Below are 27,912 nucleotides of genomic sequence, written 5' to 3' on the forward strand. Positions count from 1 at the left end.
CGCGGCTCCGACCGGTCCCCGCGGCCCCGACCCGTTCGGACCCGCGGCGGGACCGGCCACTGCGCAACGGACGCCAGCCCGGGGCCTGCGAGCGCCGCGCGCCCCGGGCCTCCCCGCGGCCCCCGCGGCCGCCGCGGGCACCATGGGCGCTGCCCACTCGGCGTCCGAGGAGGTGCGGGAGCTCGTGGGCAAGACGGGCTGTGAGTATCCGCGGGGCCGCGCGGGACGCCGGGCAGCCGCGGTGACCTTGGCCCGGCCGCCTCAGTGTCCCGCTCCTGAGAATGGGTCCTCGCCGCGCTCGCGGGGCGAGAGCGCGCGCACCCGGCCGGACCGGACCCGACCGGGACCGGACCGGACCGGACGGGGCGGGACACCCCTCGCCCCGCGCCCCGCACCTGCACCGCGCGCCTTGGATCCCTCGCCGCGCGCCCCGGACCTCGGACCCCGCGCCTCGGACCCCGCGCTCTGCGCCCCGGACCCCGCGCCCCGGACCCCGCGCCCCGCGCCCCGGACCCCGCGCCGAGACCCCGACCCCGCGCCCCGCGGGCCACCGCAGAGCCGGGGCGGGGCCGGGGGACCGGGCCCCGCTGCGCTCCCGGGCGGGACGCGCGTCCCTGGCCGGCCCGAGCGCAGCCCCCGAGCGCGCGCGCGTCCCGCACCCCGAGCGGCCGCGCCTGGACGCGGCGCCCCGAGCACTGCGGGGGCGCGAAGTTTCGAAGTCGGCGGGACCCGGGCGCCGGCCACCCGCGCCCTGAGCCCTGGGGCCGCGGGCTGCCCCGGGCCGCGTCCGGGCGCCGCGCCGGAGCCCCGCGACCTTCCCCGCAGAGCCCGCGCGCCCCGCGTTGGTCCCCGGGAGGCCCCGCGGCCGGGCGCGCCCCGAGCGAGCGCAGGGAAGTGAGGCCAACCCCAACGGGAACTTGACCCTGAGCCCTGACCCGGGCCGGGCGGGGTTGGCCTGCAGAATGGGGGGTGAGGGGGGTGGACTGCGGAGGCCGGGGAGCGGGGGTGGCCAACTGGCTCTGGTTCTGGACCTGGTTCCGATGGGAAGCTGCCCGCAGCGCTGGGCGCCTGTGTGACCTTGGGCTGGTCACTTTCCCTCTCTGAGCTGCTGGAGGAATAGGAGCTGCTGAGCCTTCTTGGACGGAGCTGACTCTGAAGTCGGCTTGGAAGCTAGTGCAGATCCCCACCCACCCCCAGGCCCATCTGTACGGCACAGGGGGCGAGCGGGGTGGCAGAGGACCCCCTCCCCGTCCCAGACAGTCCCGGAGGGACAGGCCTCCCTCCTGGAGAATGGCGAGAAAATGATAGCCAGCCCTTAACAAGGGCGTGCATGTTCTCCCGTGTTTATCTTTCTAGCTTCAGGAAGCGAAAGGGCCCTCTGAGCTCGGGAGAGTGTATTGTGGGGGGGGGGGGGACTTCTGGTTAGAGAAGGTGGAGGAGGCGAAGGCTGGGTCTGTCATTGCTGCATCTGCCTCAAGGACTCTGGGAGTGTCGAGGAACAAGAGTAATGAGTACTTGGTGGAAGCTCTCTCTCTCTCTCTCTCTCTCTCTCTGGGAGCCACACCCAGCCGAGCTCAGGGATCACTCCTGGTGGGACTCGGGGGACCAAACGGGGTGCCCGGGATTGAACCTGGGTTGGCCGCATGCAAGGCAAGCGCCCTCCCCACTGTTCTGTCTTACACTGTCGATTTTTCACTTTTGTCATTATTAACCAAGGGTGACTGTTTCAGCCCACGCAGAAAGACTGATGAAGTCTAAGTCTAATCCCTGGGCTATAACCGAAAGAGCTCGTGATTTGCCTTTTTTCTTGGGTCTCCCCTCCTCGTAATTATTATTATTATTATTTTGGGTTGGGGCCACATACTGGCAGTGCGCCAAGCTTTCGCCTGGCTCTGTGCTCAGGGATCACCCATGCTTCCGGGGACCATATGTGGTGCCGGGAATTGAACCTAGGATGATCATGTGCAAGTACTATACTACCTCGCCGCACTATTTGCTCCAGCCCCCTTTCAGGATTATTTATTTATTTTGCTTTTTGGGTCACACCCGGCGATGCACAGGGTTACTTCTGACTCATGCACTCCGGAATTACTGCTGGCGGTGCTCGGTGATATGGGATGCTGGGAATCAAACCCGGGCTGGCTGCGTGCAAGGCAAACGCCCTCCCTGCTGTGCTATCGCTCCAGCCCTTCAGGATTTTTTAAACAGCTCTGTTGGTGGGAGGGGAGGAGAGGGAGTTCCCCAGCCATCCTGAAGTTTCGGCTCCAGGGGAGGACGGTGCATGCATCGAGGGAGGGGTAGTCAGTGTGAGATTTTATTCCTCAGCCCCTCTCCTGGCTGGAATCTCTGCACATTTTAGCCGGGGTGCTCTCGCGGGGTGCTCCCACCCTCTCTGAAGTTTGTGCTTCTTTAGTTGTGCTTACACAGGTACTCGCCAGGGGGCGCACTTCCCGGTCCTGGTGCTCACACATCCTTTGAGCTGTGTTGCTGGGGTGGGGTGGGGTGTTGCACCCTTTTTGAGGTGCTCGCACAAGCCTGGCTGGGGTGCAGCCAGAGCTCACTGGCAATGCCAGGGTTCACAGAGCTTCCAGGACATGGTCAGTGCATGTGTGCGTGTAGGACTCTGGGGACGGATCACGTGGCCTCAGGTATGTGCAAACACCCTGAACTCCTTCCTCAGAGGGCCTTGAAGATATTTCTTAAGGGTGGACCAGGTGGCCGTCTCTGAAGAGGTCGGACTGGGACAGCCAGCTTCAGGAAGATGGGTGAGCCTGGTGGGTGGGGGTGGGGGAGGCGAGCTTGTGCAAAGGACCTGGGGCAGGTGGAAGTGGAGGACAACATGCAAAGATCATGGAGTTGATGGTCCACCTGGTGAAGGTGGGAGTCTTAGGGCCCCTTGCCATGGACATCACCTCGGACAAATCATTGCGGCCCATGTGCCTCAGTCTCCCTGCAGTAAGAATGAGGGTAGCTGTTCTCCCTTTCTGGTTTGGGGGAGGATTCCACGAGTGAGTGATAAGCCTCAGGTGTTTAGAACAAGTGCAAATGGGCATCGGGGAGGGTTGGCCGCACTTTAACCGTGTGTGTGTGTGTGTGTGTGTGTGTGTGTGTGTGTGTGAGAGAGAGAGAGAGAGAGAGAGAGATCCCCTTCAGCCTCTGCTGAACTGGGGTCATGCCTTGCGGTGCTCAGGGACTGTTCCTGGCATTGTGCTCAGGAGTGAGCCCTGGCACTGATGGGGGGGCCCAGATGCGGCACCAGAGCATCGAGGAGCCCGGCCTGGCTGCATGCAGGGCGAGCGCCTTCACCCCTGTCCTGTCCCTCCCCATCCCGAGGCATCTCCTAGACCCACGTCTTCTGCGCCGTGTGGCTTCAGGTGTGCTGCGTGACCCCTCTGGATCCTGGTGTGGGCGGTGGTAGGGGGTACCAGGATGAGGGGGTGCATAGCTGAGGTGCTGGACCCCATGAAGGGCCGCTGGGATGGAGCCCAGGCTGTGCCCCCAGGGCCCTCCGTGAAGCTCCCTGGGAAGGAGCGGGCGCCGACCCCCCTGAGAGCTTTGCTGTGCCAGGATGAGGTGGTTCCCCTTGGGGTGTGAGGGGCGCTGTGAGGCCCAGCCCCCGGCCTGCAGCCCTGCGCTCAGGTCCCGAGACGGAGAGTCGGGGGTGGCCGGGGGCCCTGCTTTCCCGTCTCAGCTGCACCGGGGCGAGGGGTGCCTGGTCTTGGCTTCTCTGGGGTGCTTCCCGCGACAGGGGGTTCTCTCTCCTCAGTCTGCATGTGGGTTGCAGGTATCCTGCCCCGGGAACGGCCTCTGGTGCTTGCCCGGCTCCCCAGCACCGTCTCTGTCCTTCGGGGCCACCCTGGCTGCTCCCTGTCCAGCAGCAAGCGACCCCTGTCCTCCGTCTCCACGTGTCCCCTCCAACCTGGGCGCTCCCGAGGTGGGAGAAGCCACCTCTGTAGCAGCACACGTGTGGTCCTCTGTCCTGCGGAAGGGGGGACACCCCATCCTGCCGTCCGGGGGTCCCCTGGCAGAGTGAGACTGGCCACACCAGCCGGCTTCTGCCCCCGCCCCCGGCCCTGCCAGAGTGCCTGGCCCAGCCCTTGCCTTGCCGGGTGGGCCCAAGCAGGCCCGCCAGCGCCAGGCTGAACCCGGCACCCCCGCAGGCCCGGGGCTGCTCGCCCACCACCGGTCTTGGCCCCTCCTGGGCCGGTCTCGCTGGCAGCAGGACGGTCTGCGTGGGCCAGTTCTCCCTCCGGGTGGGCAGGGAGCCAGCACCCCCCCACACACAGGCACCCTGAGGTGCCCTCTACACTTCCTGGCCTCGGGCGGGGGAGGAAGTCCCTGCGGGGGATTCTGGGAAGGGGGACGCAGCTTCTCCTCAGGCTCCGGATCAGCCCCCCCCCCCCCCCCCCCGGGGGTGTGCAGACTCCAAGAAGCTGCCAGGAGGAAGGAGGAGGAAAAACAAGCTCCAGATTGCGAGTTCAGACCTCGTTAGGGAAATAGCTGCTGGTGGCAGGGCCTGCCGGCCTCCCTTTGGGCTCCCCGCGAGCACTGGGCACCTCCCGGCCGATGGCAGAGAACACTGGGGCTCCTGTCCAAGGTGACTGGGAAATGGAGTTGGGTTGACCCCCAACCCCCCACTCAGCCTCATTACTGGGGTACTGGTGGTTGGGGGCCACTTGGTTCCCAGGAGGCTGACCCTGGCCACTCTCTGGACTGCGCCGTCTTTAAGCAGCATCACAGCTGGGCCTGTTCCCTTCTGCAGAGCTGGGCGAGACCTGGAGGTCCCCATCTTTTCTGCTGCAGAACTTTCTGTATCTGTGTGTCTGAGAGTCTCTGTGTGTGTCTGAATGTGTGTTTCTGAATGTGGGCATATATCTGTGTGTCTGTGTGTGTGTCTGTGTGTATCTGTATGTCTGGTCTGTGAGTGTGTGTGTCTGTGAATGTATATCTGCATGTGCAAGTGTGTATGTGTGTGTGTATCTGTGAATGTGTCTGTGTGTGAGTGTATAGCTCTGTGCGAATCTATATCTGGGTGAGTGTGTCTGTGTGTGTGTGTGTCTGTGTGTGTGTGTGTCTGTGTGTCTGTGAGTGTGCCTGCATGTGGGACTGTGTGTGTCTATGAGTGTGAGTATATATCTGTGTGTGAATGTGTCTGTGTGTGAGTGTATGCGTGTGTATCTGTGTCTGTGGGAGTGTATATCTCTGTGTGTGAGTGTGTGTGTGTGTATGTATGTATGTATGTATGTATGTATGTCAGTCTCCTCAGTTCTGTGAGGAGGAAGGCAGAGAGACCCCACCACGTGAGTCAATCCACACCTGGAAACCGCAGATTCTCCCGCAGAGAGGGAAGGCCGTGTCCTGAGCCCTGAGGGCCTTCCCACCTGGGCAGCTGGGGCATTCAGAGCACCCCTTCTCTCCCCGTCTTCCAGGAGGCTTCCGGCGGGGGCTGATCCTGGAAGCTTCTGGAGGTGTTGGTTGCCTGGTGAACTGCCCGCTCAGCCATGCTTGGGACTGGGTCACGTCTGATGGCTGCAGGTGCCACTGTGGTCGCTGGGCTGGTGGTCTGTGGCCCCTCTGGGGCCCCTGTGTGTGCCAGACACCCGCTTCTGAGGACCCAGTCATCACTTAATGCCACTCAGGGGAGGAAACTTGAGCCTCGGTAACCTCACCTGTGAGGTCCCTTTGATGCTGGGTGTGGAGTTCAAGTTCAAGACCAGGCCTTGAAGGGGGCCCCTTGGGTGCAACCATGGGGACCGACCCTCTCCCGTGCCACAGGATCCCTCATGTCTGTGAGGCTAAACTGGACACATGAGGTCCTGCTGCCCGTCCCCCAGTAGAAGTGGCCCCGTGCACGTGCTTGCTGGCTTGGACCTTGCTGCTGATAGGATAGAAAGTTCTAGAATCGTGGGCTTCGGGGCGGAGCAGGAGGGCACACTCAGAGGTGGGCGGGCAGTGAGGGGGGCATGGCTGTGGCTGGGAGGGAGCAGGGGGCAGGGGGGGATGGCGTCTGCGCCTAGTCCTTTCCCTGGGAATCTCGGGGGGGGGGTGTTCACATCAGAAGCAGGAGGATTTCTACTTTCTCCGCGGCGAAGTGCCGGGGGACCCGGCCTGGCCCTGCGTCCTTCCCTCCCGCCGCCCGCCTGCCCCTGCAAGATTGCGTCTGAGTGGACGCCCCTCCGTCGTGCCCTCTGGGCCAGCACACAGACACCTGGTGGGGCTCGGGCCCGCTCCCGCATCTGTCACGCCGAGCTGGAGAGACGGCCGGGAGCTGGAGAGGGCACCGGGCAAGGTGAGCCGAGCAGCGGGCACTGTGGACACGCGGGCGCCCGCCTCGTTACTAATTCATGAAGCCAGAAGGTCGAGCCCGTGATTTCCTCTGGCGGTGGTCACAGCCTCCCTTGGGTGCAGGGACAAAAGGCCCTTTGTGGTCCTGCGGGGTGACCTTTGGGGACGGGCCAGCTGTCAGCAGTGGGTCTTCCGTCTGGGCATGGTCCCCCGGAGGCAAGAGGGCACCGGTCTTGGGGCGGGGTACCCCGGCTCTCGGTGTGCTGCCGGCTTCCTTCACTGCTCCCCAGGGGCCTGTCCACCGGCCCGCGCCTCCCCCCTTGGCTCGTGCCTGTGCCCGGGACACGTGTCGCTGGACGCTGACCCTCCCGAACCTGCCCCCTCCGCGTCCTTGTCGGTCCTTGGCCAACTCACGTCAGAGAAGCTGTTTTTCACGTTCCGGTGTTTTATTTACTTTAATTTTCTTTGGGGGCCACACCCCGTGGTGCTCAGGGACAGCTCCTGGCGGTGTGGTGTGGCAGGGAGCCAGGAGCAAGCCCACAGATCCTGCCTGCAGAGCCTGCGCCCTGGCTCTGGCCTGGGGGGAGCCACCGGAGGAGACCCCTTACAGTGGACACACCAGGCGTTGTCACCCCTGGGTGGCAGGAAGGGCCCCACGCCCCGGGGCTGCTGGCACCCGCGTCCCTGCCCTGTCCTGGGCTTCCCCAGACTGGCGTCCCGGGTGTTGTGGGACCCAAAAGTTTCCCCCTGGGCGACAGCTTCCACGACGCGTCTCTGCGTTGTCCCAGTTCCCTGGGTTGGCAGCGGGAAAGAGAAATCGGGAGGAGCCGAGCCCTTTCCCTGAACATCCTCCCCCTCCCCCGCGCCCCCCCGCAGCCCCCGCCCCTCCCCTGCACCCGGCTTCGCTCACCGGCCTCAGCCTAAATCTGGATCTGAACCCTGGAGCTCCTGGAGGCGGCTCCCGCCAGATCCGTCCCCACACTGCCACCCGCCCACTCTCCTCCAGGTTCCTGATTCACAGCCCCGGCACAGAGATGGGCACGGCTGTCATTGCTCATTGCGTAAGTCACCAGGCCCCAGGATCCCCACCGCTGCCCCGCGGCCGGCGTGGTCAGCCTGGCAGATGGCCTGGGAACCGCCGAGGCCACTCAGAGCCCCATCATCCTGGCGGCCAGTGCCTCCACCTCCTGCTCCCTGACCTGGGCGTGAGGAACCACGTCAGGGTGGGGTGGGCAGGGGAAGGGCAAGAGGGGAAGGCATTTGCCTGACTCGCAGCTGACCCCCGTTCCATCCCTGGGACAGCAGAGGGTCCCCTGCAAAAAAAAAATAGGGGCTGGAGCGGGTAGGGCATTTGCCTTGCACGTGGCTGAGCCGGGTTCGATTCCCAGCATCCTATATGGTCCCCCGAGCATCGCCAGGAGTGATTCCTGAGTGCAGAGCCAGGAGTAACCCCTGTGCATCGCCGGGTATGACCCAAAAATAAAAAAATAAAAAAAACAACCAATCCCCCTCAGAGGGAGGCACCGGGTGGGCGCGAAATCAGACGACACGTGCGGGGCAGTTCTTGGGCTCGAGTGAGTGCCGGCACGTGGCAGTTCTGTCATGGCTGTGAAGTGGGGGCGCTGGCAGCAGCCGGGGCTGCCAGGAGACAAGCAAACACTGCGTTGAAAGCTCGCCCCCCAACAGCTTTCCAGCCTGTCATCTTGCCCGTGGGAGGAGGATAATTCTCCAAGAGTCCATTCCGGCTGCCCCTCCGTCTGTGTTCAGAACAGCCCCAGGGAGCCAGCGCCCGCTGAGAGCCAAGCCAGGTCCCCCCCCTCCACCAGCCCAGGCTCCGCCCAGGAACCCCTCGGCACCGCCCACGTGGCCCTGGGTCGCTGCTGTTTGCAAGAAGGAGGTGGGAAGGTGTAGGAGAAACCCCAGCCATCCATCCCGCTGCCGCCGCCGCTGCCTGGGAAGCTAGAACAGGGCTTGGCACCTTCCTCCCAGCGCCAGGGGCACGTGGGACGTGTTTGAGAATCCTGGCAGCCCGCGGGGTCTGTGACCTGCGCACGGTGGGCACTCAGAGGCCCCCTGCCTGGGGCAGGCCGGAGACGGATAGGAGGCAGCCGTGAGGGCGAGCGTGCAGTGGCGGGGTGGGCGGGCGCCTCCCCCCGCAGGATTAGTCATTGCTTTGGCTGCAACCCCAGGCGGCCCTGAGATGCCGCTCCTTCCAGATCCCGAAGCCAGCTGGGAGCCGGAGGTACCCCGGGATCCTTGCTCCGGGGACATCCTGGGCCCACGCAGTACAGTGCCCGTCTCCTCACGCCTGGTCCAGGGCCAAGGGTGGGTGGGACTTCCTTTCCAGCGAGGGCAGCGTGCACCTGGTGCCATGGTCAGAAGCCTGTTAAAACGCACAGTCCAGGGGCCCAAGTGACAGCATAGCGGGAGGGCGCTTGCCTTGCACGCGGAGGACCTGGGTTCGATCCCCGGCACCACCTAGGGACCCCCGAGCAGAGCCAGGGGTGACCCTCCCCCCACCCACTTGGCGCCCTCAAAAAATGCCCAAAGCAGATGGTGCAGTGACAACTGAGGACGTTCATGGGGTGTGAGTGCTTGGGGGTGCTGGGGGCAAGGCCCACTTGGAAGGTGCGGGCACGGCTGGCTGAGTGTATGCTCCCTCCCCACTCCGGTATCCCTTTGCCCCCAAAAGAAACCCTAAGCCCTGCAGCCTTGAGTCTTTTGGGGGGCACACCTGGGGTGCTCAGGGCTCCCTCCTGGCTCTGCACCGAGGGATCACTCCTGGTGGTGCCCGGAGACAGGACGGGGTGACGGGGACGGAAGCCAGGTCTGCCGTGTGCCAGGCCAGGGCCCTCCCTGCTGTCCTATGGCTTTGGCCCCTGCCAGCCTGTGAGTCCTGGCCCCACCCACAGCCCTTGGCAGCCGGCACCCATCTGCCCAGGGGTTGTCGGGGTGCTTCTGGGGAGTGCTGGTGTCTGCTCGGAGTGTGTCTGGATCTGTCCAGGCAGGGCTGCTCCGTCACCTTGGGTGTGCGGGGACCCCCACTTGGCTGCTGGGCAGCAGACGTGGGGCCAGAGCCCCTGCCCTGGGTGTCCTGCCAGGTGGGACGAGGGCGGTGCCCTTGTTGATTCTGTACCGGAGATGGCACTGTGGGGTTCAACCCGCACTCCGGCTCTGCTAAGCCAGGGGCCACTCATGGAGGGAGAGAGGGGACACAGACAGTGTTCAGAGAGGGGGAGATAGTGACCGGGGAGGAGGCAGGGGAGGAGCCCCCGGCGCACTATCTGTGGTGGAACGTGGGGTGTCCCACATGGCTATGGGGTGTCCCGAGTGGCCGCTCTAACCCCTCTCTTCCCAGGGGGACTTTCCTCAGTGCCCCGGAACTTGGGCCGCTGTTTGGGCTGTATCCTGGCCTGCAGGAGAGTTTGGGGGCTGTGGGGGGGTCAGGCTGGGGGTGTCTAGAGAGTGGGAAGCGTGCCCCCAGCCCCGCCCCCTGCCTGCTCCCTCCCAGCGGGGAAGTCTCAGCCCTTCCCTATTCCTCTCATTCCTGTCCCCTCCCACCCCAGCTGCCTCCTCATGATGGACGAGGGTCCCGGAGGCACTGGGGGGCCCACCGAGGTACCCCACCCCCTGGATTCTGGAGGGAGCAGACAGTGCTCCCAGCACCCCGGGTGGGGTAGGCTGGCTGCCACAGGGGGCCTTGGGGGCACCTGGGGCCTGTTTCTGTCCCCCGGTTCCTCCCGCCCCTCCCCCACCTCCCTCCGGAGCACCGTCCTTGCCTCTGAGGTCTACGTGACTCTGCTTCCCCGGTGACTGAGCAAAGTAGGGGTGCATACCGGCCCCCCAGTCTGAGGGGTGAGGCCTGGGCCCCGGGGAGACCCCAGACCTGCTCGCAGGCACCCCGCGTTCCCCCCACGCAGCCCCGACGGCTGCACAGACCCGTCTCTTGGACTTCTTGGAGCCTCCGTGCCTGGCTTCTGTCACCGGCACCAGCCCGGTGCCCCCGTGGCCTGGCCAGCACTCCTTCCCTTTTATGGTGATGTTCTGCCAGTCAGGATGTCCTCCGCGTGGGGTCACATCCTGAGAAGTGCCCCATGCACTTGTTACCAGTGCAGCCACCCCCACGTGAGGCCAGGGTTGAGGTGTCCCCCGACCCCGGCCAGGGGTGCAGCCTACCAGGGCCCCCTCGTGTGCGGCCTGTTGTAGGGTCCCAGGTGGGCGTTTGGGGGTTTGCCCCTTGGGACTGCTGCTAGGAGCACTGCCAGGCTGTGTGTGTGCTGGGGACCCAGGACAGGGACACACGGTCTGATGTCACCCAGCTGTGTCTCACCCCCCCCCCCCCCGCCCGTCCCAACATCCGGTGTTTAAGTGTTCATCCTAGCCAGCCAGGCCTCAGAGCCTGCGACGCTTCCAACAGGAGCAAGATCAGAGATCCTCCCCGCCTTCCTCAGTGGGGGGAGTCTCTTGTACACTGCCCTCGGGAAGCCGTTTGCCCCTCATTGTAAATAGACCCTCCACGTCCCCCCAGCACACACAGGCACCCCCAGACCAGCTTCATGCCCAGATGCTTTGGAGCCTGTTGGGCTTCTGGGTCGGGGACGCCGCAAGCACTTCTCTGGGTTCTAAATGATCCACAGACACACCAGGGTGGGCAGCTCAGTCACATGATGCACATGCAGGGCCTGGGTTAGTCCCTGGCACCACACACACATGAACACACACATGCACACACAGTCACACACACTCACATACACATGCTCACATACACACATTCACACACACAGTCACATACACACTTCTCACTCATATACACTCACACAATCACACACTTCACATTCGCACACTCAGTCACACACACACATCTCACACTCACATAGTCACACACATACTTCACGCTCACACACTCACATACAGTCACATACACTTCACACACACACATGCACTCATACAATCATACACGCACTTCACTTTCACACACTCAGTCACACACACATCTCACACTAACAGTCACACACTTCACACACACAGTCACACACTCACGCTCTTTCTCTCTCTGTAACTGGAGTCCCACCCCAAGCAGAGCTCTGGAGGTCCAAGGGCTACTTCATCGATTCTCAGCCTTTCAGTGTGGGGGCTGATCGCCACTTGGCCCTGCCCAGCTGGGGACCACCAAGGCCACCAGGCGATGCTCTGGGGCCTCAGGACCACACCCAGCGGTGCTCAGGAGGCCGTGTGGTTTGGGGGCCCAACCTGGGTCTGGGACAGGCCTGGAGCACCTTCCCCTGGGCCATCCCCCGCGCCCGCCCCAGCCCTGCACTATCTCCCTGGGCGCACGCAGCACTTTCCAGGCTCTGAAGTTGCCTGTCTTGAGGATGCAGCTGGGTAATTCATAACTGAGCAAGCTGGTTCTTCGTTGGTTTGTTGTTATTCCTGGTTTGGTACTCATGAGTGGTCCCTGGCGGTGCTCAGGGAACCATGTGTGGTACCAGAAGACGAAGATGGTGCGCACACGGCGAATCTCCTACCCACTGTACTAGCTCTCTGGCTCCTGCTGAAATGACTCTGGTGCCATTTTAAACCTAGCCAGTCTAGAATATTGGTTGATCATATTGTTGGTGTAGAACGGAGACGGTGGCGTGTTAGAGACGGAGCACGTGCTTTGCACGCAGAGGAGCCGGCATGGCTTGTGCCCCTGAGCGCCGCAGGGCAGGACCCCCGGCAGCAGGCGTGACCCCGCCCTCTGCACTGCCAGGTTGGCCCCAGAGAACAGGAACCGGAGACACGGGGGCCGGGGTGTGGCTCGGTGCTGCTCAGGACCGTGTGAGGGCCTGGCTTGGTCCCTGATTTAACAAATGGCTGTTGACACGGAGTTGTTGGCAGTGGGTGTGTTCTCGCACATTCCAGCCCTGGCATGAGCACCAGCGCTGAGGGCGCAGCATTGCTGCGGCCAGTGGCTACCCAGTATGATGAGGCACCAGGCTCCCTCCCCAAGGCCCTGCGAGGAGGGGGTGCCTTTCCTTCAGGTGGGGAAATCTAAAACCAAGAAAACAAGGTGGACGCTTCAGGCAGGAGTCTGCCCCGTCCCCATGGCAACTGTGACCTCACGGCGGGCGCCGGAACAGGAGCTGGAACAGCAGCACCGGGCGGGGCCTCAGAGGGGCCTGGCTTGGTCCATGGCTGTGTGCGGTGGACAGATTGGGGGGTTCAGGGCACCTAGAGCTGAGGGGCAGGTGTAGGGGCTGGGCTGAGCTCTCGGTCCCCGCGGCTTGGGGACCAGAGGTTGGAGTCTGTCTCCCTAACCCGGCCTTCAGCGGGACAGGGCAGGGGGGCCGGGGGCAGGCTCATGTGTGCATGCATGTGTGGGCCTGTTTGCGTGTGTATGCATGTATGAACCTGCGTATGCATGTGTGGGCCTGAGTACACATGCAGTGCATACGTGTTGCGTGTGTGCATGTGAACACATGTGCACATGTGATTTGAAGGCGGAAACCCTAGTCGGAAACCCTTTAGCAGGAAACTGTTCATTGCATTGTCCAGTTTGCAAACCCCTTACCCCCTTTTTAAACAATAATTTCTCATCTAATTAAAGAGCCGTGACTTACAAGGTTGATAACTGAGTTTTAAGCACAGAATGTTTCAACGCCAATCCCACCACCAGTGTAAACTTCCCTGCACTGTATTCCCACGCTCTGTCCTTCCCCCTAAGCTCTGGGGTCAGTGGTGGTCTAGGAATCCCCCCTTTACCTTTCGTCATCCATATCCTGCAGACCACAGCTACGTCACATCGTCCCGTATTTGTCTTTCTTCTTCTGGCTGACTTTAATCCACAAACCCCTTTTATGTCTGCGTGACCTTGGGCCAGCCTCAATGTTGCCATCTCTAGAATGGGGGTAAAACCAGCCTCGACTGGTTGGGTCCTCAAGCGGGCAGTGGGGCAGAGCCCGGGACGCAGCTGGCTTGAGGACTGTTGTGAATGAGTGGCCAGTGGCACAATAAAGCCAAGTGAAGCTTTATGAATCTTGGTAGCTGTTCACTGTGACCCCCCCCCCACCGGGCCTGGATCTGTGTGACGAACAGGGACCCCCAGGCACCTCCTGTAACCGGGGTCAGGAGGGTTCAACTGACTTTCTGTTTTCAAGGAGGGGCCCTGCACGGCTGCTGTCTCGGAGCCTGCCTTTGGCTGTCAGCTCTGGTCGAGATTTTCAGGGCGTGACCCTGATTTTTCTCCATCAGTGCCGGCCAGGGATGGGGCTGGGGCCTCCGTCCGCCATCCCTGCGCCACTGAGCCTCGTTGCATTTTCAATTTGCACCTTGGCCTTGGGAGCTGCCTGCTATCACTCAGAGGGGAGGAGTCCACGGAACAAAACCCAGTCAGGGCCTCTGAGGGCCCCGGGGACCAGAGCACGGGCTTCCCCTGTGGGAGCTTCACCCGAGCATGCGAAAACCCCCTCACCTGTTGCACCAGACAAAATGAGTCCGACCCTGGGCTCCATTTTCACTCTCAGTGGCCCTCAGGAAGTTCTCTGGCCCCCGCCTGCTCTCTGCAAAAGGGGAAATGGCTCCCTCAAGGCTTGAGTACCGTGTGTGTGGGGGGGGGGGGCGCAGTGCTCAGCCGTGTTCTGCCAGCCCCTGTGGTGCTCAGGAATTAATCCTGGCTCTCTGCTCCTGAGGGGGCTTGGGGACCCTATGGGGAGCAAACCTGGTGGGCCACAGAGCGCCTCCCCCTCTCTGCCACCCCTCGGGCCCAGGCTCCTGACCACCCCCCCACCTCCACGTGCTTCAGACACTCACAACGTGGGGACTGCGGGCGTCTCCAGGCTCAGCTCTGAGAACTCATGATCATAAGTTTAGGGTTTCTTTCCTGTCCACCTGTTGTACATACATAGTTCATGTGTATGCATTTCCCCAACATGGGGTTTTGCTGTTTTGTAGCAAGGTGGTGGTATTTTTTGTGTCATGGGGGGTCATGCGTGCTGATTCTTGGGGGCCATATGAGACTCAGGCTGAGCCCAGGGCCTGGAGGCTGGGGCGATGGACAGTGGGGAAGGCACTTACGCAGTCACCCCGGGTTCCATGCCTGGCGTAGATGGTCTCCGAACTGCCCCCCTCCCTGTGAGGAATGATCCCCCAGGAATGATCCCCAAGCACAGAGGCCGGGACGTCAGCCCTGAGCACTGCCCGGGGTGGCCGCAAAGCAAGCAAAAGATGGACCCGAGGCTTGCCCCAGCTTGACGCGTGCTCTGCTCCTTGACCAACACTCAGGAGGGAAGGAGAAAGGGGGCAGGAGACGATGAGGAGAGTAGGGGAGAGGGCCTGGCCCTGCCTCGCCACGGGTCTGGAAAGTTCCCTCTGATCCGTGTGACGTCCCCCAGAACCGCCGCCCCCCGTGCTGGTGCCTGAGTCCTGGCTGTGTGAGCATGGGATCTTCAGTGATGAGCCATGAAGTGGCCTAGCTCAGAGGCTGGAGTGAGTGAGGAGGTCCATGGAGCGGTTTCAGAGAGTTCCCTGCACTGGGGTGGACAGACCTCATTCTCTCTCTTCCTTCCTTCCTTCCTTCCTTCCTTCCTTCCTTCCTTCCTTCCTTCTGTCCTTCCTTTTTTTCTTTCCTTTCTTTCCTTTTTTGGCTTTTTGGGTTATACCTGGCGATGCTCAGGGGTTGCTCCTGGTTCATGCACTCAGGAATTGCTCCTGGTGGTGCTTGGGGGACCCTATGGGATGCCGGGAATCAAATCTGGGTCGGCTGCGTGCAAGGCAAATGCCCTCCCCGCTGTGCTATCACTCCAGCCCTGACAAAGCCCCTTTCTCGGGGAGGCAGAGCCCTCCCCACCCCCGTCTCTGGAACTGGGAGAGGGAGTGTGTGTGTGTGTGTGTGTGTTGGGGTGCCAGGGGTGGGAATTGCTGTTAGGAACGGGCTATGGGAGGGAGACCCACGCTAGGCAGCAGAATTGGGGAGAGCCGAGAGTGGGAGCTGGAGGGAGGAGGCAGGAGGGGGCTCTGGCACCCCGGCCCGGAGCAGCAGGAGTAACTTCCTGATCCCTCTTTTCTTCCTCCTCTTCCTCAGTCTCCTCCGACCAGATTGAGCAGCTCCACCGGCGGTTCAAGCAGCTGAGTGGAGACCAGCCGACCATCCGGTACGATCTGTGTCTGAGGCGGGTCCCCAGCCCTGCCGCCCTCGTCCCCAGGCGCCTGGCCCGGCAGCCGGCCTCGCTTCCTCTCCTTTGGTGCTCTGAGGGGTCAGGGAAGGGTCGCAGAAGGGGGTGCAGGGCTCTCAAACAGCCTCTCTGGACCCCCTCCCCGACTGCCTCCAGTGGAATTGTGCTCCAGACGGGGGTCAGGGGGCTGCTAGATGCCGGCTGTGTGGCAGTGTGGAGCACCCAGAGGTGACTTTGTGGGGTGCCCTGGCTTCCTCTCCTTCGAGGGGGTCTGCCCCGGGGGGCTCCGACTCCGCCGGACACAGTCTTCCCGCGACTGTTTCTGAGGAGCCATGTCCCGCGGTCCTCCTCCTCCCATGGGGTCTGTGTGGTTCAGAACCGGGCGGGCAGAGGGTCATGTCGGGGGTCGGTGAGCAAGCTTGGCATGGGCGAGCAAATCTACCCCAAGCCGCGCCCCTCCCAGACACCGTGTCCTAAAGGAGGCGCCCAGGGTCTCCCCGAGACGGGCTGGGGCTTTCGACCGCCCCAAGAGGCTCCTTCCTAGGAAACGGTTTTACGTTTCACTCAAGTGACACGGAAACTTCTGTGGAAAGTGGCCTGTAAATGAACCGCGCATCTTGTGGGTCCAGACGGAGGCTCAGGAGGCTAGAGTTGCATCCGTTTCCAGAGCTCAGAGGCCGCAGGTTCCCGGGCTCCTACCCCCTCTGCAATCAAAGCCATGGCCTTCACGGCAGAATCCGAGGCGACCGGGGGACGGACCCCTCTAATCCCATCCCTCAGCCCCGGGAAGGAAGAACAGGGCAGAGCCCAGCAAGAAGCCACCTGGCTTCTCATTGGCCCTGGGGGGTCACATGTTCGAGTCCCTACTGAATGCTACTGTCCTGGTGGGAATACGAAAATTTTCCGTTCCAGGGCTGTGGGAGTGTGGGGGTGCCAGGGGGTTCCCGGGTGCAGGAGCACCTCAGCCCGAGCACCCAGACGGGGACCTGGCCCGGCCCGTCTCTGCCCCCCCATCTCACTGGCTGTGTGTGACTGCACCCCTCATTGCTCCGTATCTCTTAGAGCTGAGGCAGGGAGACCCAGGCCGGGCCGGGCGCCAGCTCTCGGGTCTGAGCAGTTAGAGACGGCTGGTGACGCCGGGACACTGACACATTGAGTGGGGTCACGGGTTTGCAGACATGGGCTGACCCCCTTCCTGCTGCTGATGGCTGGGGGCCCCCAGGGGTGGGGGAGCTTGGGAGGGTGAGTGGGGGCAGCTGCGGTTTCTCCGAGCACCCAGGGTCCTGACGGGGTTGCCCTCAGCCCCCTTGGCATGTCTCTCAGCCCGTGACTCGCCCTTTCCACAGCCGCCCTGCCTCGGGCTCTGGGGAATGGAGAGGCCCCAGGGGCAGCCCCTAACCCAACACCCCAGGGCACCCCGGCCCCTCAGGGCCATGCCTGTGGCCATTAGCAGGGACAGGCTCTGAGAGTCTACCCAACCCGCCCCTCCTCCCCCCCCCCCCCCCCGCATGGCCCTGGTCCGTGATGACCCCTCCAGCCTCTGTTCCTGGCAGGAATCAGCCCATCCCTCCCCCAGCCCTGGGCTCCATCCTGAACGTGCGTGCGGCTTAGCAGGTGTGAGGGAGAAGTTGGTGCGTGGCGACAGGCTGTCAGGGCAGGCGCATTCTTGGGGACACGGGGAGAGCAGAGGAGGGAGGAGCGCGTGGATGTGGCCCCTCGGAGCGCCTGTTGCTAGCAGCCCTCAGTTCCCGGGGAGACCCTGGGACTCGCGATCCCGGTGAGCAGCAGCTGCCCCTAACCAAGTCCGGCGTCCTTCCAGCACCTTCTACGTGGGCCAGCTGGAGGTCGCGTCCAGGGTCTCACAGGCCAGGCAGGGCAGGACTCGTGCTCGGAGGGACCCCCCCTGGAAGGTCTCCTCGTTCCACGGGAGGGAAAGTAAAGCTCAGTGAGGGGATGCAGCGGGCATCGGAGTGACCACGTCCTGCCCTGCCCCTGCTCTGCTCCCTCCCAAGCTGCCGGGAAGGGCCCGCGGGAAGGACCCCTGCAGATGGGCTGGCCCAGGCGAAAGTGGACCCCGAGCCCCGCCAGGAGTGCTCTGAGCACAGAGCCAGGAGGACGCCTGGAGCACTGCTGGGTGTGGCCCCCAAAACAATAACAATAAAGAAGTTTCAGGGCTGGAGCGATAGCACAGCGGGGAGGGCGTTTGCCTTGTACGTGGCTGACCTGGGTTTGATTCCCAGTACCCCATAGGGTCCCCTGAGCACCGCCAGGAGTAATTCCTGCGTGCAGAGCCAGGAGGAACCCCTGTGCATGCTGGGTGTGACCCAAAAAGCAGAAAAAAGAAAAAACCCAGAAGTTTCAGTGAGGCCACCCAGCCAGTATCCGCTCAGAGCCTTCTAGAACTCCCTCCCCCAAAGCAGGTTCCCAGTGTGTCCTTCGCAGAGGCAGGTGGGGGGGCGGATGGGTGCCCTGTGGATCGGAGGGTGCTGGTGACATTCTGGCCTTGATGCCAGGAACGCCCCACCCCAGGGGATGAGCGCAGGTGGTCCCGGGACCCAGTGCCCCTGGGGGTGCAGGCCCCTCCCCCATCTCTGTCCCTGTCACCTTGGCCACAAAGCCTCCCCTGACCCGTGCCCTACAGTGCAGGTGGCCCCCGGGCTGCCCTGGGTCCCACGTCCCCCAGTCCACCCCACCGTCCCCTGTCAGCCCTGTCCCCCCACAAACCTGCAGAGGTGGGGTGTGGGCTGGCATTCCTCAGAGCAGCTGATTGAAACTGGGACCCTCTCCCGCCAGCCCCCCGCAGAAGCCTGAAGTCAGGGTGCAGGGAGGCAGCGGGGGAGGGTCCTCACTGTGGGGGTTGCTTATATCCTCGCCCCAAGGCCCTGGGGAGCCCCCCACCTTGGGCTTCTTTACCTACTGATCCTCCCCCCAGGACTCTCCTCCCTCCAGCCGGGGGTGGGACTGGACTTGGTCACGCCACCTCTCCAGGCCTCCTCTCGCCTGTGAAGTGGGGGATCCTGGCATCACCCGCAGGGGCGTGGGGCGCTGATGTGTCGTGTCCTGCCCTGAGCAGGGGGACCAGAAGAGCTCTCGGGGCAGGGAGGGGGTTGTCCCAAGGTCCTGCCCCCTTCCCACACCTGTCCCTGTCCTGCTCCAGCTCAGGAGTGGTGGCCTGTCCCTGTCCCCAGGCCTGGCAGAGGTACCTCCCCCCCAGCCGGTCTGACCAGCCCAGTGAGCCCCTGGGGCGGGGCCAGGGGTCAGTGGCAGCAGCGGAGGCGCTGGGTGAAACCAAAATTTATGGGGAAAATTTATGGGGCTTCTAGCATCCCCACCTCTGCCCCCAGCCCAGCCCTCCGTAGAGCAAGCTGACAGTGCAAGTCAGGAACAGCCCCCGTGGGCCCCCGAGCCAGTCCTCGGCGTCCTTCCCAGGTGCTTCTTCGTCTCTGCCTCGGTTTCCCCTCCTTGAATGGGGGGCAGTGCCTGCTGACAGGGGAGGGACATCAGGCTCTTAGCACAGAGAAGGTTGATGCTGCCCCCAACACCCGTGGGCTGGGTGGGGGACACAGGGTGCCCCTGAGCACCGGGCTGGAAGCCCTGTTGGTGGCCCCCAAGCAAACAAGCGAAAATCAGGGAACACTCTTGGTGTCGGGGGGTGGGGATGCAGATGAGTCTCATTCGTGGGCTCACCTCATGCCCCCCATCTCACAGGTGGCTCTGGGGCCCCAGCTGGCTCCCAGCCCTGACAGTGGCACACCCAGGCATGGGGGGCATCAGTCCCAGGCTGCTGTGCCAAGGCAGGTCCCCTCTCACGCCCTGTCCCCGTGTGGCTTTTTCCCCCCTTTACTTTTTGGGTCACACCCGGCAATGCTCAGGGGTTATTCCTGGCTCTGGCAAGACTCCTGGCGGTGCTCGGGGGACCCTATGGGATGCTGGGGATCGAACCCGGGTCATCCGCATGCAAGGCAAACGCCCTCCCTGCTGTGCTATCGCTCCGGCCCTTCGTGGCTTTTATGACCAAGAAGACCCCCCCCCCACCTCCACTGTGCCCAGCCGGCCACTGTGCACATGCCCCCACCCCTCCCCCCGGGAGTCCAGAACGTGGCATTCCTTGGCTGCTACTCCAGGGCCCTGGGTCCTGAGCCTCGCCATCTGTCAGGGTTGGGCAGCCCCAGCACCCGCCATTGTTTCTAGAACTTTCCTGTTCTACTGGCACCTGCCCCAGGATTGGTTCTAGCTTTGAGTTCCAATTCTGTGGACTCTTCCCACCTGGGATAATATTTTGCCTTAACTGGGGGTAGGGGGCGATGGGGGGGACACATGGTGCTTCTCGGGAGCCACTTCCGGCAGGGCTCTCAGGGCGAGCCAGAAGGCCGGGCACCGCGGGAGGCCCGGGTCCAGCTGAGGGCCAAGGACCTTCCCCTGCCACCCCCGCGTGTTCCCCGGCATCTCCGTGGGTCCTGCCCAGGGTCACTGCCCGGGACAGTCCGGGGAGCAGAAGAGAAGCGGGAGCGGGAAGCAGGTTGTGAGAACAAAGGCCGGCCTGGTGCGGGCAGGACAGCGCGCCCCCCGCCCCCAGAGCCACTGTGCCCCGTGATGGGTTCGGAATTCACCGTCTCCTGCGCTGTTCCCTTCCCCAGCGCGGCTGGAGTTCGGTTCACAGGCGCCAAGTCTTACCCTTGGAAAGGTCCCAGCAGGAATTTTTTGTCCCGGTAGTGCCCCGTGCTCAGTCTGCCCCCCCAAAGCCCAGACCCCCCGTGCCCTCCTTTTGCCCGGCCCCTTGCCCCCTCTCGCTGGCTGCTGCCTCTGTCGCTGTGGCCGGGAGTGTGCTCAGGGTCTGCCCGGGGGGCTCAGAGTCTGTGTGTGCAGGCGGACGGTGGCGGCTCTGGCCTGGGGGCACGGGGAGCCTCTCTTACTGGGCACACTCACCCTGACCCCCTGGGGGAAACCCAGGAACTGGACCATCAGGTCACATGCTCCCCTCTGGGAACTTCCAGGCCTACTGTCCCACCATCCTGCCTGGGAGGGCTGGCACAGGCAGGGGGCACCGCTGACCCCTGCGAAGAGGGTGCACATTTTGTGGCTGCGTTTTCGGGTGTCCACAGTCTTTATATGGGCACCTTCATGCCTCTCGGAGGGCAGGGGAGGGGAGCTGGCCACTGGGTATTTGCTGCCCCGCCCCCCAGCCTCAGGGAGCACAGGCTGGGAGACCTCTGTCCCCGATGATGACCGCTGACCGCTGCCTTCTCGCTCTCCCCTTCCTTCCCGGCGCTTGGAACGGACTAAGCAAGGAAAACTTCAACAGCATCCCCGACCTGGAGCTCAACCCCATCCGCACCAAGATCGTCCGCGCCTTCTTCGACAACAGGTGGGCGCTTCTCCGGGACAGTCCTCTGGCCAGGCAGTCTGCGCAGCATCCGGGCTGGGTTGCTGGGGCGCCTCACCACCCCCCCCCCCCGCCCCGACTTTCCCCAGAGGCAGCATGTGACCCATCAGTCCGGCAGCTGCTCGGGGCTGGAAATGGTGCAGGGGTGGAGGCACTTGCCTTGCGCTGGCCGACACGCCCATCCCACATCTCACCCCTGACGTCAGGCGTCACTCCTGAGCACAGAGTCCAGCATTATCCCTGACCACTGCGGGCTTTGACCCCCACCCCCCCAATACCCCTCAGGGGAGTGGGGGGTGGGGCAGGGGCTGGCTGCAGTTCGAGAGCTCCAGACCAGCTCAGGCCCAAGCAGGGGGTGGGGCTGATTTTGAGCTTATTTCTCTTTATTTCCTGGCCTTCCAGAGAGGGAAACTGAGGCACAGGGGACGGCCTTGGCAGACCTTTCAGCACAGAGGTCCAGTCTGGGCTGAGGCCCCCATCTGTTCAGCATGGGAGTAGACCCCCCTCCCCGGGAGCAGATGGGATGTCTCTCGGCTGCAGGGCAAGGGTGGACACACAACAGTGGACACACACCAGGGCCGGCGGCCTGCCCAGTGACCCAGTCGGACCCGGGCTCTGCAGCAGAGACAGGCAGGCATGAGAGGGACCCTAGAGCCTCAGTGCCCAGTTCTGGTTCTGCTGGGACATGGTGCCCCCCACCTGCTCCCAGGGCCGTGGTGGGTAGGGCTGCCCGGAGGGGCAGAAGCTCTGCGCAGGGTGACTGAGGCCCCGTACTGGGAGTGAAGGTGGAGAACAGGTTGGGCTGGCTCCAGGCCAGGAAAACTGTCCTGGTGTTTCTGGTTCTATATTGTGTTCTGGGGGCCATATGGCTGCCCTGGGGGGAGCCTTGTGCTGGTGCGGTTGGAAGCTGGGCTCCCAACACAAACTCCCTGAGCTACTCCTCCCCACCCCTCTCAATGTCTAGGGACCCCCGTATTGGCCGCTCTGAGGACACTGTGGAGGCAGGGACTGGTGAGCTAGACACAGGCCTGCCTTCCCGGGGGCCGACCACACTGTTCCAGCTAATCTTAATCTCTCCTGTGGCCGCTGTAGCCACCAGCCGGATGTGTGAGGCAGCACCCGAGGGAGGCTGATAAGCCCAGGGCTATTTTTAGGACTGTTTGGACCCGACAGCCTCCGGGACCCCAGGGTGGCTCAGCTATGCCATGGAAAGGGTTTCAAAGGGGGTGGGACTAGACCAGTGCACTCACCATTTGCCCTGTCCCAGCCTGGGGTTCCCCATGTGTGGGGAATGAGGAGGGGAGAGAGGAGGAGAGAGAGGAAAAAGAGGGAGAGGAGGAAGGGAGGGGGGGGAGAGAGACAGGGAGGGAAGAGAGAGAGAGAGGGATTTGGAGCGAGATACAGAGAGAGGAGGAAGGGAGAGAGAGGAGAGGGGAGGGAGAGAGAGTGATGAGTGAGCAAGTGAGAGAGTGGAGAGAGAGGAGGAAGGGAGAGGGAGAGGAAGGGAGAGGGGAGAGAGAGGGAGGGCGGGGAGAGAGAGCAAGAGAGCGAGAGCTGGATCCAGGCTGTGGGGGTTGCTCCCCTGCCCTGACCAGAGTGGGGGTTGGTGCTTTCCCGGGTACTTTCCAGCCAGGCGGGGCACCCTCAGCCTGTCAGCCGCCATCCAGCTGCAGAGGGTTCGAGACTGGGTGTTTCGCGGCCATCGCTCCCCACAGCCCTCTCAGCCGGCAAGGAGGTGCCACTTCACACACACGTGTGGTGCCCTCCCTCCTCACCCATGTGGCACCCAGCATACCGGGCATTTCGCCAGGTCTGTGTGCTTTGCCCTTTGACTCCACGTGGGGCATGGCCATTCCTTTGGAGCTTCCAGAAGGGCACGGCCCTAGAAGTTTCCTGGGTCCGAGAGGGACCTGGGGCCCATGCTCCCTGAGACAGCCGGGGAGTCGGTGTCTTAGTTTTGGGGCACTGTCCCATCTGTCACAAAGGCTCAGTGCTGCCAGGAGCACGTTCCCAGGCCAGATGGGGATAAGTGGACGTGCTGGATGTCTGTGAGCTGTAACTGGGGTTCTGGGGTCTCTCAGTGACACTTGGGGCCTGGGGGTCACTCCCAGCAATACTTGGCCAACTAAGGCATGTGGTTCCCCGCTGGGGGTCTGAGGGTGTGGAACAGCTGGGGTAATGCGATTTTGGGGTCGGGGCCACGTGGGCCACAGCTGGCAGTGCTGGAGGGTTGGAGAGTGCCGGGGATCAGACAGGTCCTGGCGTGCAAAGCGCGTGCCCCTAACCCCTGATGTTGGGGTTGCTTATCTGCCCGCCATTGCTGTGCTGTGATAGTCTGGGGTCTCACACTTGCTTGTGGTGCAGTGTGGACCCCAAACAACCCACCTGTTGTGTGGGGTGACCCCAGGGTTCCACCTAGTATGTCAGGAGCTATCCCGGGCTCCTGAAATCTGCGTTTCGTCTCATAAAGTTATTTTTCCCAGTTTCCCTCCCACTTTAACAGGGTACACCAGGCAGTGCTGGGGCTTATGCAGTGCAGACTGAATCCAGGGCCTCACACCTGCTAGGAACACCGTTGTGCACCCTTTAGGGCACGTCCGCGGCCCTCAGTTCGTTTCCGGCACCCAGAAGCATGAGAATTAAAAACCTCCTCCACCTAGTTCACAGGCCACCGCCACCAGGTCCTGGCCCAGCCGCGCCCCCAAGGCCCTGTGCGCCGGCTCTCCCTTCACCTCCAGCCCCCGCCCCTCGCCCCCAGGAACCTGCGCAGGGGGCCCACCGGCCTGGCCGACGAGATCAACTTCGAGGACTTTCTGACCATCATGTCCTACTTCCGGCCCATCGACACCAGCATGGACGAGGAGCAGGTGGAGCTGTGCCGGAAGGAGAAGCTGAGATGTGCGTGGTGCCCACCTCCCCCAGCCCGCCCCTGGCCCCTGCACCGTGGCTGACCCAGCCCCCCTCTCGCCCCCAGTTCTGTTCCACATGTACGACTCGGACAGCGACGGGCGCATCACCCTGGAAGAGTACCGGAATGTAAATACGGCCTCGCCCTTACCACGCCCCTTCCCGGCCAAGTTTGGGCCAGGACCGAATGGGCCACGCCCTCCCCTGCCCAAGTGTGGGCGCTGACGGATAGGCCCCGCCCCGCCACGCCCCTTGCCCAAGAGTGGGCTGTCAATGGTAGAGGCCGTCTGAGCCACGCCCCTTGTGGGCCACGCCCCAGCAACCCGCCGGGTGCTACCATTGGCTTGGACCTCGCTCCGATCTCGTGTGGGATGTATGGGCCCCGCCTGTTCCCCGCCCCTTCCAAAGTGCGCCCCGCCCCAATCACCCTGTGCGGACAGCCATTGGTTCAGACCACGTCCCTCCCGCCCTCTTGTGGGCGGTCACCGGCATGGGCCCCGCCCCCTCCAAATATGGGCCCCGCCCCATCACCCTGTGCGGACAGCCATTGGTTCGGACCACGCCCCTCCCGCCCCCTGCGGACTGCCATTGGTAGGATCCCGCCCCTGCCACGCCCCCTCCGTGTATGGGGCCACGTGCTCCCAGCCCTGCGGGCTGTCCCCAGCGTGGGCCCTGCCCACCGGCGTGTGCGTCCTCCAGGTGGTGGAGGAGCTGCTGTCCGGGAACCCGCACATCGAGAAGGAGTCGGCGCGCTCCATAGCGGACGGTGCCATGATGGAGGCCGCCAGCGTCTGCGTGGGCCAGATGGTGAGCCCCCTCCAGGAGCGGGCACCCCAGACCCCACGCGTCCACTCCTGCCGGCCCTGTGACCGACGGTCGGACACCCGCTACCGCCCCCAGAGCCAGGCTGGGCGCGCAGGCGGGCTAGGGGGGCCTGGCCAGGTGTAGCTCCTGAGGCCTTAGTTCATGCGTCTGCTGGGGGCTGGGAAGGGCTGACCCGGGGGCCGGGCAGACGGGAGACGGGCGGCTCAGCACAGGCGCTGCAGGCCCAGGCAGGCAGGAGACCCCGCTGACCCCTCGACCGGGCAGCCGCGGGGAACCCCAGGCCGAGACTGGCACCGCTCCTGGGCTGTTTGTAGGGACTGTCCTGCGTCCTGGGGGGACTGGGGCTTCGGCAGACCCTGACCAGGCCCCAGGGGCGGGTGCTGTGGTCACCTGGCTGGCCTGTGTCCTCTGCCCGCTCAGACCCCTGTGGAGCGGGGACTCCTGGCTTTGGCGGCACCACCCCACTCAGCAAATGAGGGGACAGCAAGCCCCTGGGCAGTGTGCCAGTCCCCGCTTGATTGGATCACCATGTCCTGCTCCCCATGGCCCTCCAGCTCCCCAGACGGCAGTTTCCCTGAATTTGCAAGAGTGGGTGGTTGGCAGCGGGCGCTGCAGATGGGCACAGAACCAGCATGGCCTGCAGGGCTGTCCAGCACACCCGTGACTGCAGGGGCGGGGGGGGAAAGGGGGTGTGCCCGCTACCACCAGGCCTCTCGGCATGCTCACTGCCCACCACAGCCCACGACCGTCTCCCCACTTCAGTGACCCCCAAGGTCGGACCTAGAGGGCCTCATGCTTTCTCCAGAGAGGTGCTTGCAGCTCCCCAGGAGCAGGGGATGGAGGTCAGCAGCCCCTTCCATCTTGCAGAGAACCACAGGACCAGGGCGGTTCTTCCACATGGGGATGGGGAAACTCCTTTTTTTTTGTCTTTTTGGGTCACACCCAGCGATGCACAGGGGTTCTTCCTCCTGGTTCTGCACTCAGGAACCACTCCTGAGTGCTCAGGGGACCCTATGGGATGCCGGGGATCGAACCCGGTCAGCCACATGTAAGGCAAACACCCTACCTGCTGTGCTGTTGTTCCAGCCCCCTATAGCATAAGGGCAAATGCCCAAGAAGCTGCAGCCATGCACCCAGGGAGGGCATGGAGGTGAGAAGGAACTGCAGTGGGCACGGGGGGACCCTGCCGGCCCAGCACAACTTGGGGCTGCTGTCTGCTCCCTGGTCAGAGGGGCTCTGAGACCTGTGTCCCCTCCTGGCCGGTCTCCCCTCAATTCAGACTGCTGCCCCCCACCCGCAAGGGGCACGAGGGCGAGGCAGTGAGTGGACAGAGTGGCAGAGGGACGGCCCGGCAGGGCGGCCCCCGGTGCTATCAGTGACTCACGGCCAGTGCTGGCTGTTCCCTGGCCCTTTCCCCACTGGGCTGGGGGCGTGATCTGCTGGCGTGACAGGACAGCACCCCGCAATGGAGTGAGATGACGGGTAGCGCCGTGGCTGGGAAGGGGGCAGAGGTGACTGGGAGGAGGGGGAGGAGGGCCGGCCCCTTCCTCTCCCATTGTCCCTGGCCGCCTGGTGAGGCCAGCGCAGTGGACTTTGGGGTTCAGGGTAAACCGCCTGGAGGTGGAGCTAAAGCCAGACCAAGCCCTAATTTGCTGCGGAGACTTGAGTCTCTAAGAAATTGTGTTTCGGGGGGCTGGAGCCATAGCGCTGCAGGAAGGGCATTTGCCTTGCACGCGGCTGACCCAGGTTCAATTCCCAGCATCCCATATGGTCCCCCGAGCACCGCCAGGAGTGATTCCTGGGTGCAGAGCCAGGAGGAACCCAAATATCACTGGTGTGACCCAAAAAGCAAAAAATAAAAATTAAAAAAAAATCCTGTTTCGGAGCTGGACATTTGCCATGCACATGGGTTTTATCCCTGGCACCCCATGTGGTCCCCAAGCACCACCAGGAGGAGTTCCTGAGCACAGAGCCAAGAGTAACCCCCTGAGCATTGCTGGCTGTGGCCCCCATTCATGCAGGCTGCTGGGGAAATGCCCGCCAAGTCTCTGGCCGCAGGTGATGGAACCATTTCCTGGTCATCTGAGCGTCAGATGACCTGACGTGCGGGGGTGTCTGGGGGGAACCCCTCACCTGCCGTGTTCTCTGTCCCCAGGAGCCTGACCAGGTCTACGAGGGGATCACCTTCGACGACTTTCTGAAGGTGGGTGTGGGGGAAGCAGGGGCACATGGAGGTCACCCCAGGAGACGGCAGGCTGGCGGGCAGGGCTGGGCACCTCGGGGCGTGTGGCGGGCTCTGCCCTTCACCCCCTGGCCTGGGACAGGTGGCTGCTCTGACAGGGCTGTCACCTCCCACGGAGCAGAGGGTCAGGTGGAGTGTGCCCGCTGCTGGGCTGGGAGCGGGTGGGGGTCTCTGCTTCCCCCTCCCCACCCCAGGCCAAGCCTTCCTGCCCTCCCCCCACCCTCCGCTAAGTGCAGTCCAGGGGGCTCATTGTGTGTGTGGGGGGGGAGGTGTCTGGGGGGCCTCTGCTCAGAGATGCGCGTGGGCACGGTGTGTCCATCCCGGGGGTAGAAATGGTCTCAGTGATGCTCAAACTGATGGCAAAGGTTCAGGCACCCTGGGAAGCACCTGGGTGTTTTCCAGGTGGCCTGGGCGTTTTCTCGGCGCTTCGATGGGGCAGCTCTGGCAGGCGGAGGCGGGGGTCCAGACCCTCAGACTCTGCAGCGGGTGCCCCCCTGCCCAGTTCCATCTCAGGGGGTGCAGTTGGGGGGAGGTGTGGCGGGGACCCGGATGCCCCCCTGAGCACTCTGCCCCCCAGATCTGGCAGGGCATTGACATCGAGACCAAGATGCACGTGCGTTTCCTGAACATGGAGACCATCACCCTGTGCCACTGACCGCCGGGCAGCCCCGGGCTCCTACTGTAAATAGCCCCGCCCGCTGCTGTGGGGGCGGCACGGGGCCTCGCGGTTTTTATCTCCAATAAAACCACAGCGAGGGTTTGCTAATGCCGTGGTCCCGTCTCTTCCTCACGGCCACTGGGGGGCGGGGGGGGGACGGCAGCAACCCCCAGCCTCACACCTGGCTGGTCCCATCTCTTTCGGGCAGTTACTGTCCCCGAGGAACGCTGGGGGTGCCTGTGGCCCTGTGGGGGGCGGGAAGGTAAGGGGAGAACAGCCTCTTGGCTGCTGGGGACCCCCCAGCCTGCCCAGCTCCTGAGACCCGCCTCCTGCCTTCTGGCCAGCTTGGGGTCGGGCCGGGCATTGGCGTTGGTGACCAGGTGAGCCCCCCTTCCCCCCGCTGCTCCCAGGGGGCGAGTCCTGATGTCAGGGGTGACTATGGGGGGGGGAGGGGCGTGCT

At 63.6% G+C, this 27,912-nt stretch overlaps 1 protein-coding gene across 1 annotated transcript; it reads left to right on the forward strand.

The window, feature by feature from the left end:
* Positions 1–27,533, forward strand: TESC (tescalcin). The gene is made up of 8 exons (XM_056131060.1): positions 1–200; positions 15,347–15,416; positions 20,722–20,802; positions 23,579–23,718; positions 23,795–23,856; positions 24,427–24,534; positions 26,708–26,755; positions 27,372–27,533. Exons 1-8 carry the CDS (start codon positions 143–145, stop codon positions 27,447–27,449), a joined length of 645 nt encoding a protein of 214 aa, XP_055987035.1. The 5' UTR covers positions 1–142; the 3' UTR covers positions 27,450–27,533.
* The last annotated feature ends 379 nt before the right edge of the window (positions 27,534–27,912 follow it).

This window comes from Sorex fumeus, unplaced genomic scaffold (assembly GCF_029834395.1).
Source record: "Sorex fumeus unplaced genomic scaffold, SorFum_2.1 ptg000083l, whole genome shotgun sequence".
NCBI classification, from domain to species: Eukaryota; Metazoa; Chordata; class Mammalia; order Eulipotyphla; family Soricidae; genus Sorex; species Sorex fumeus.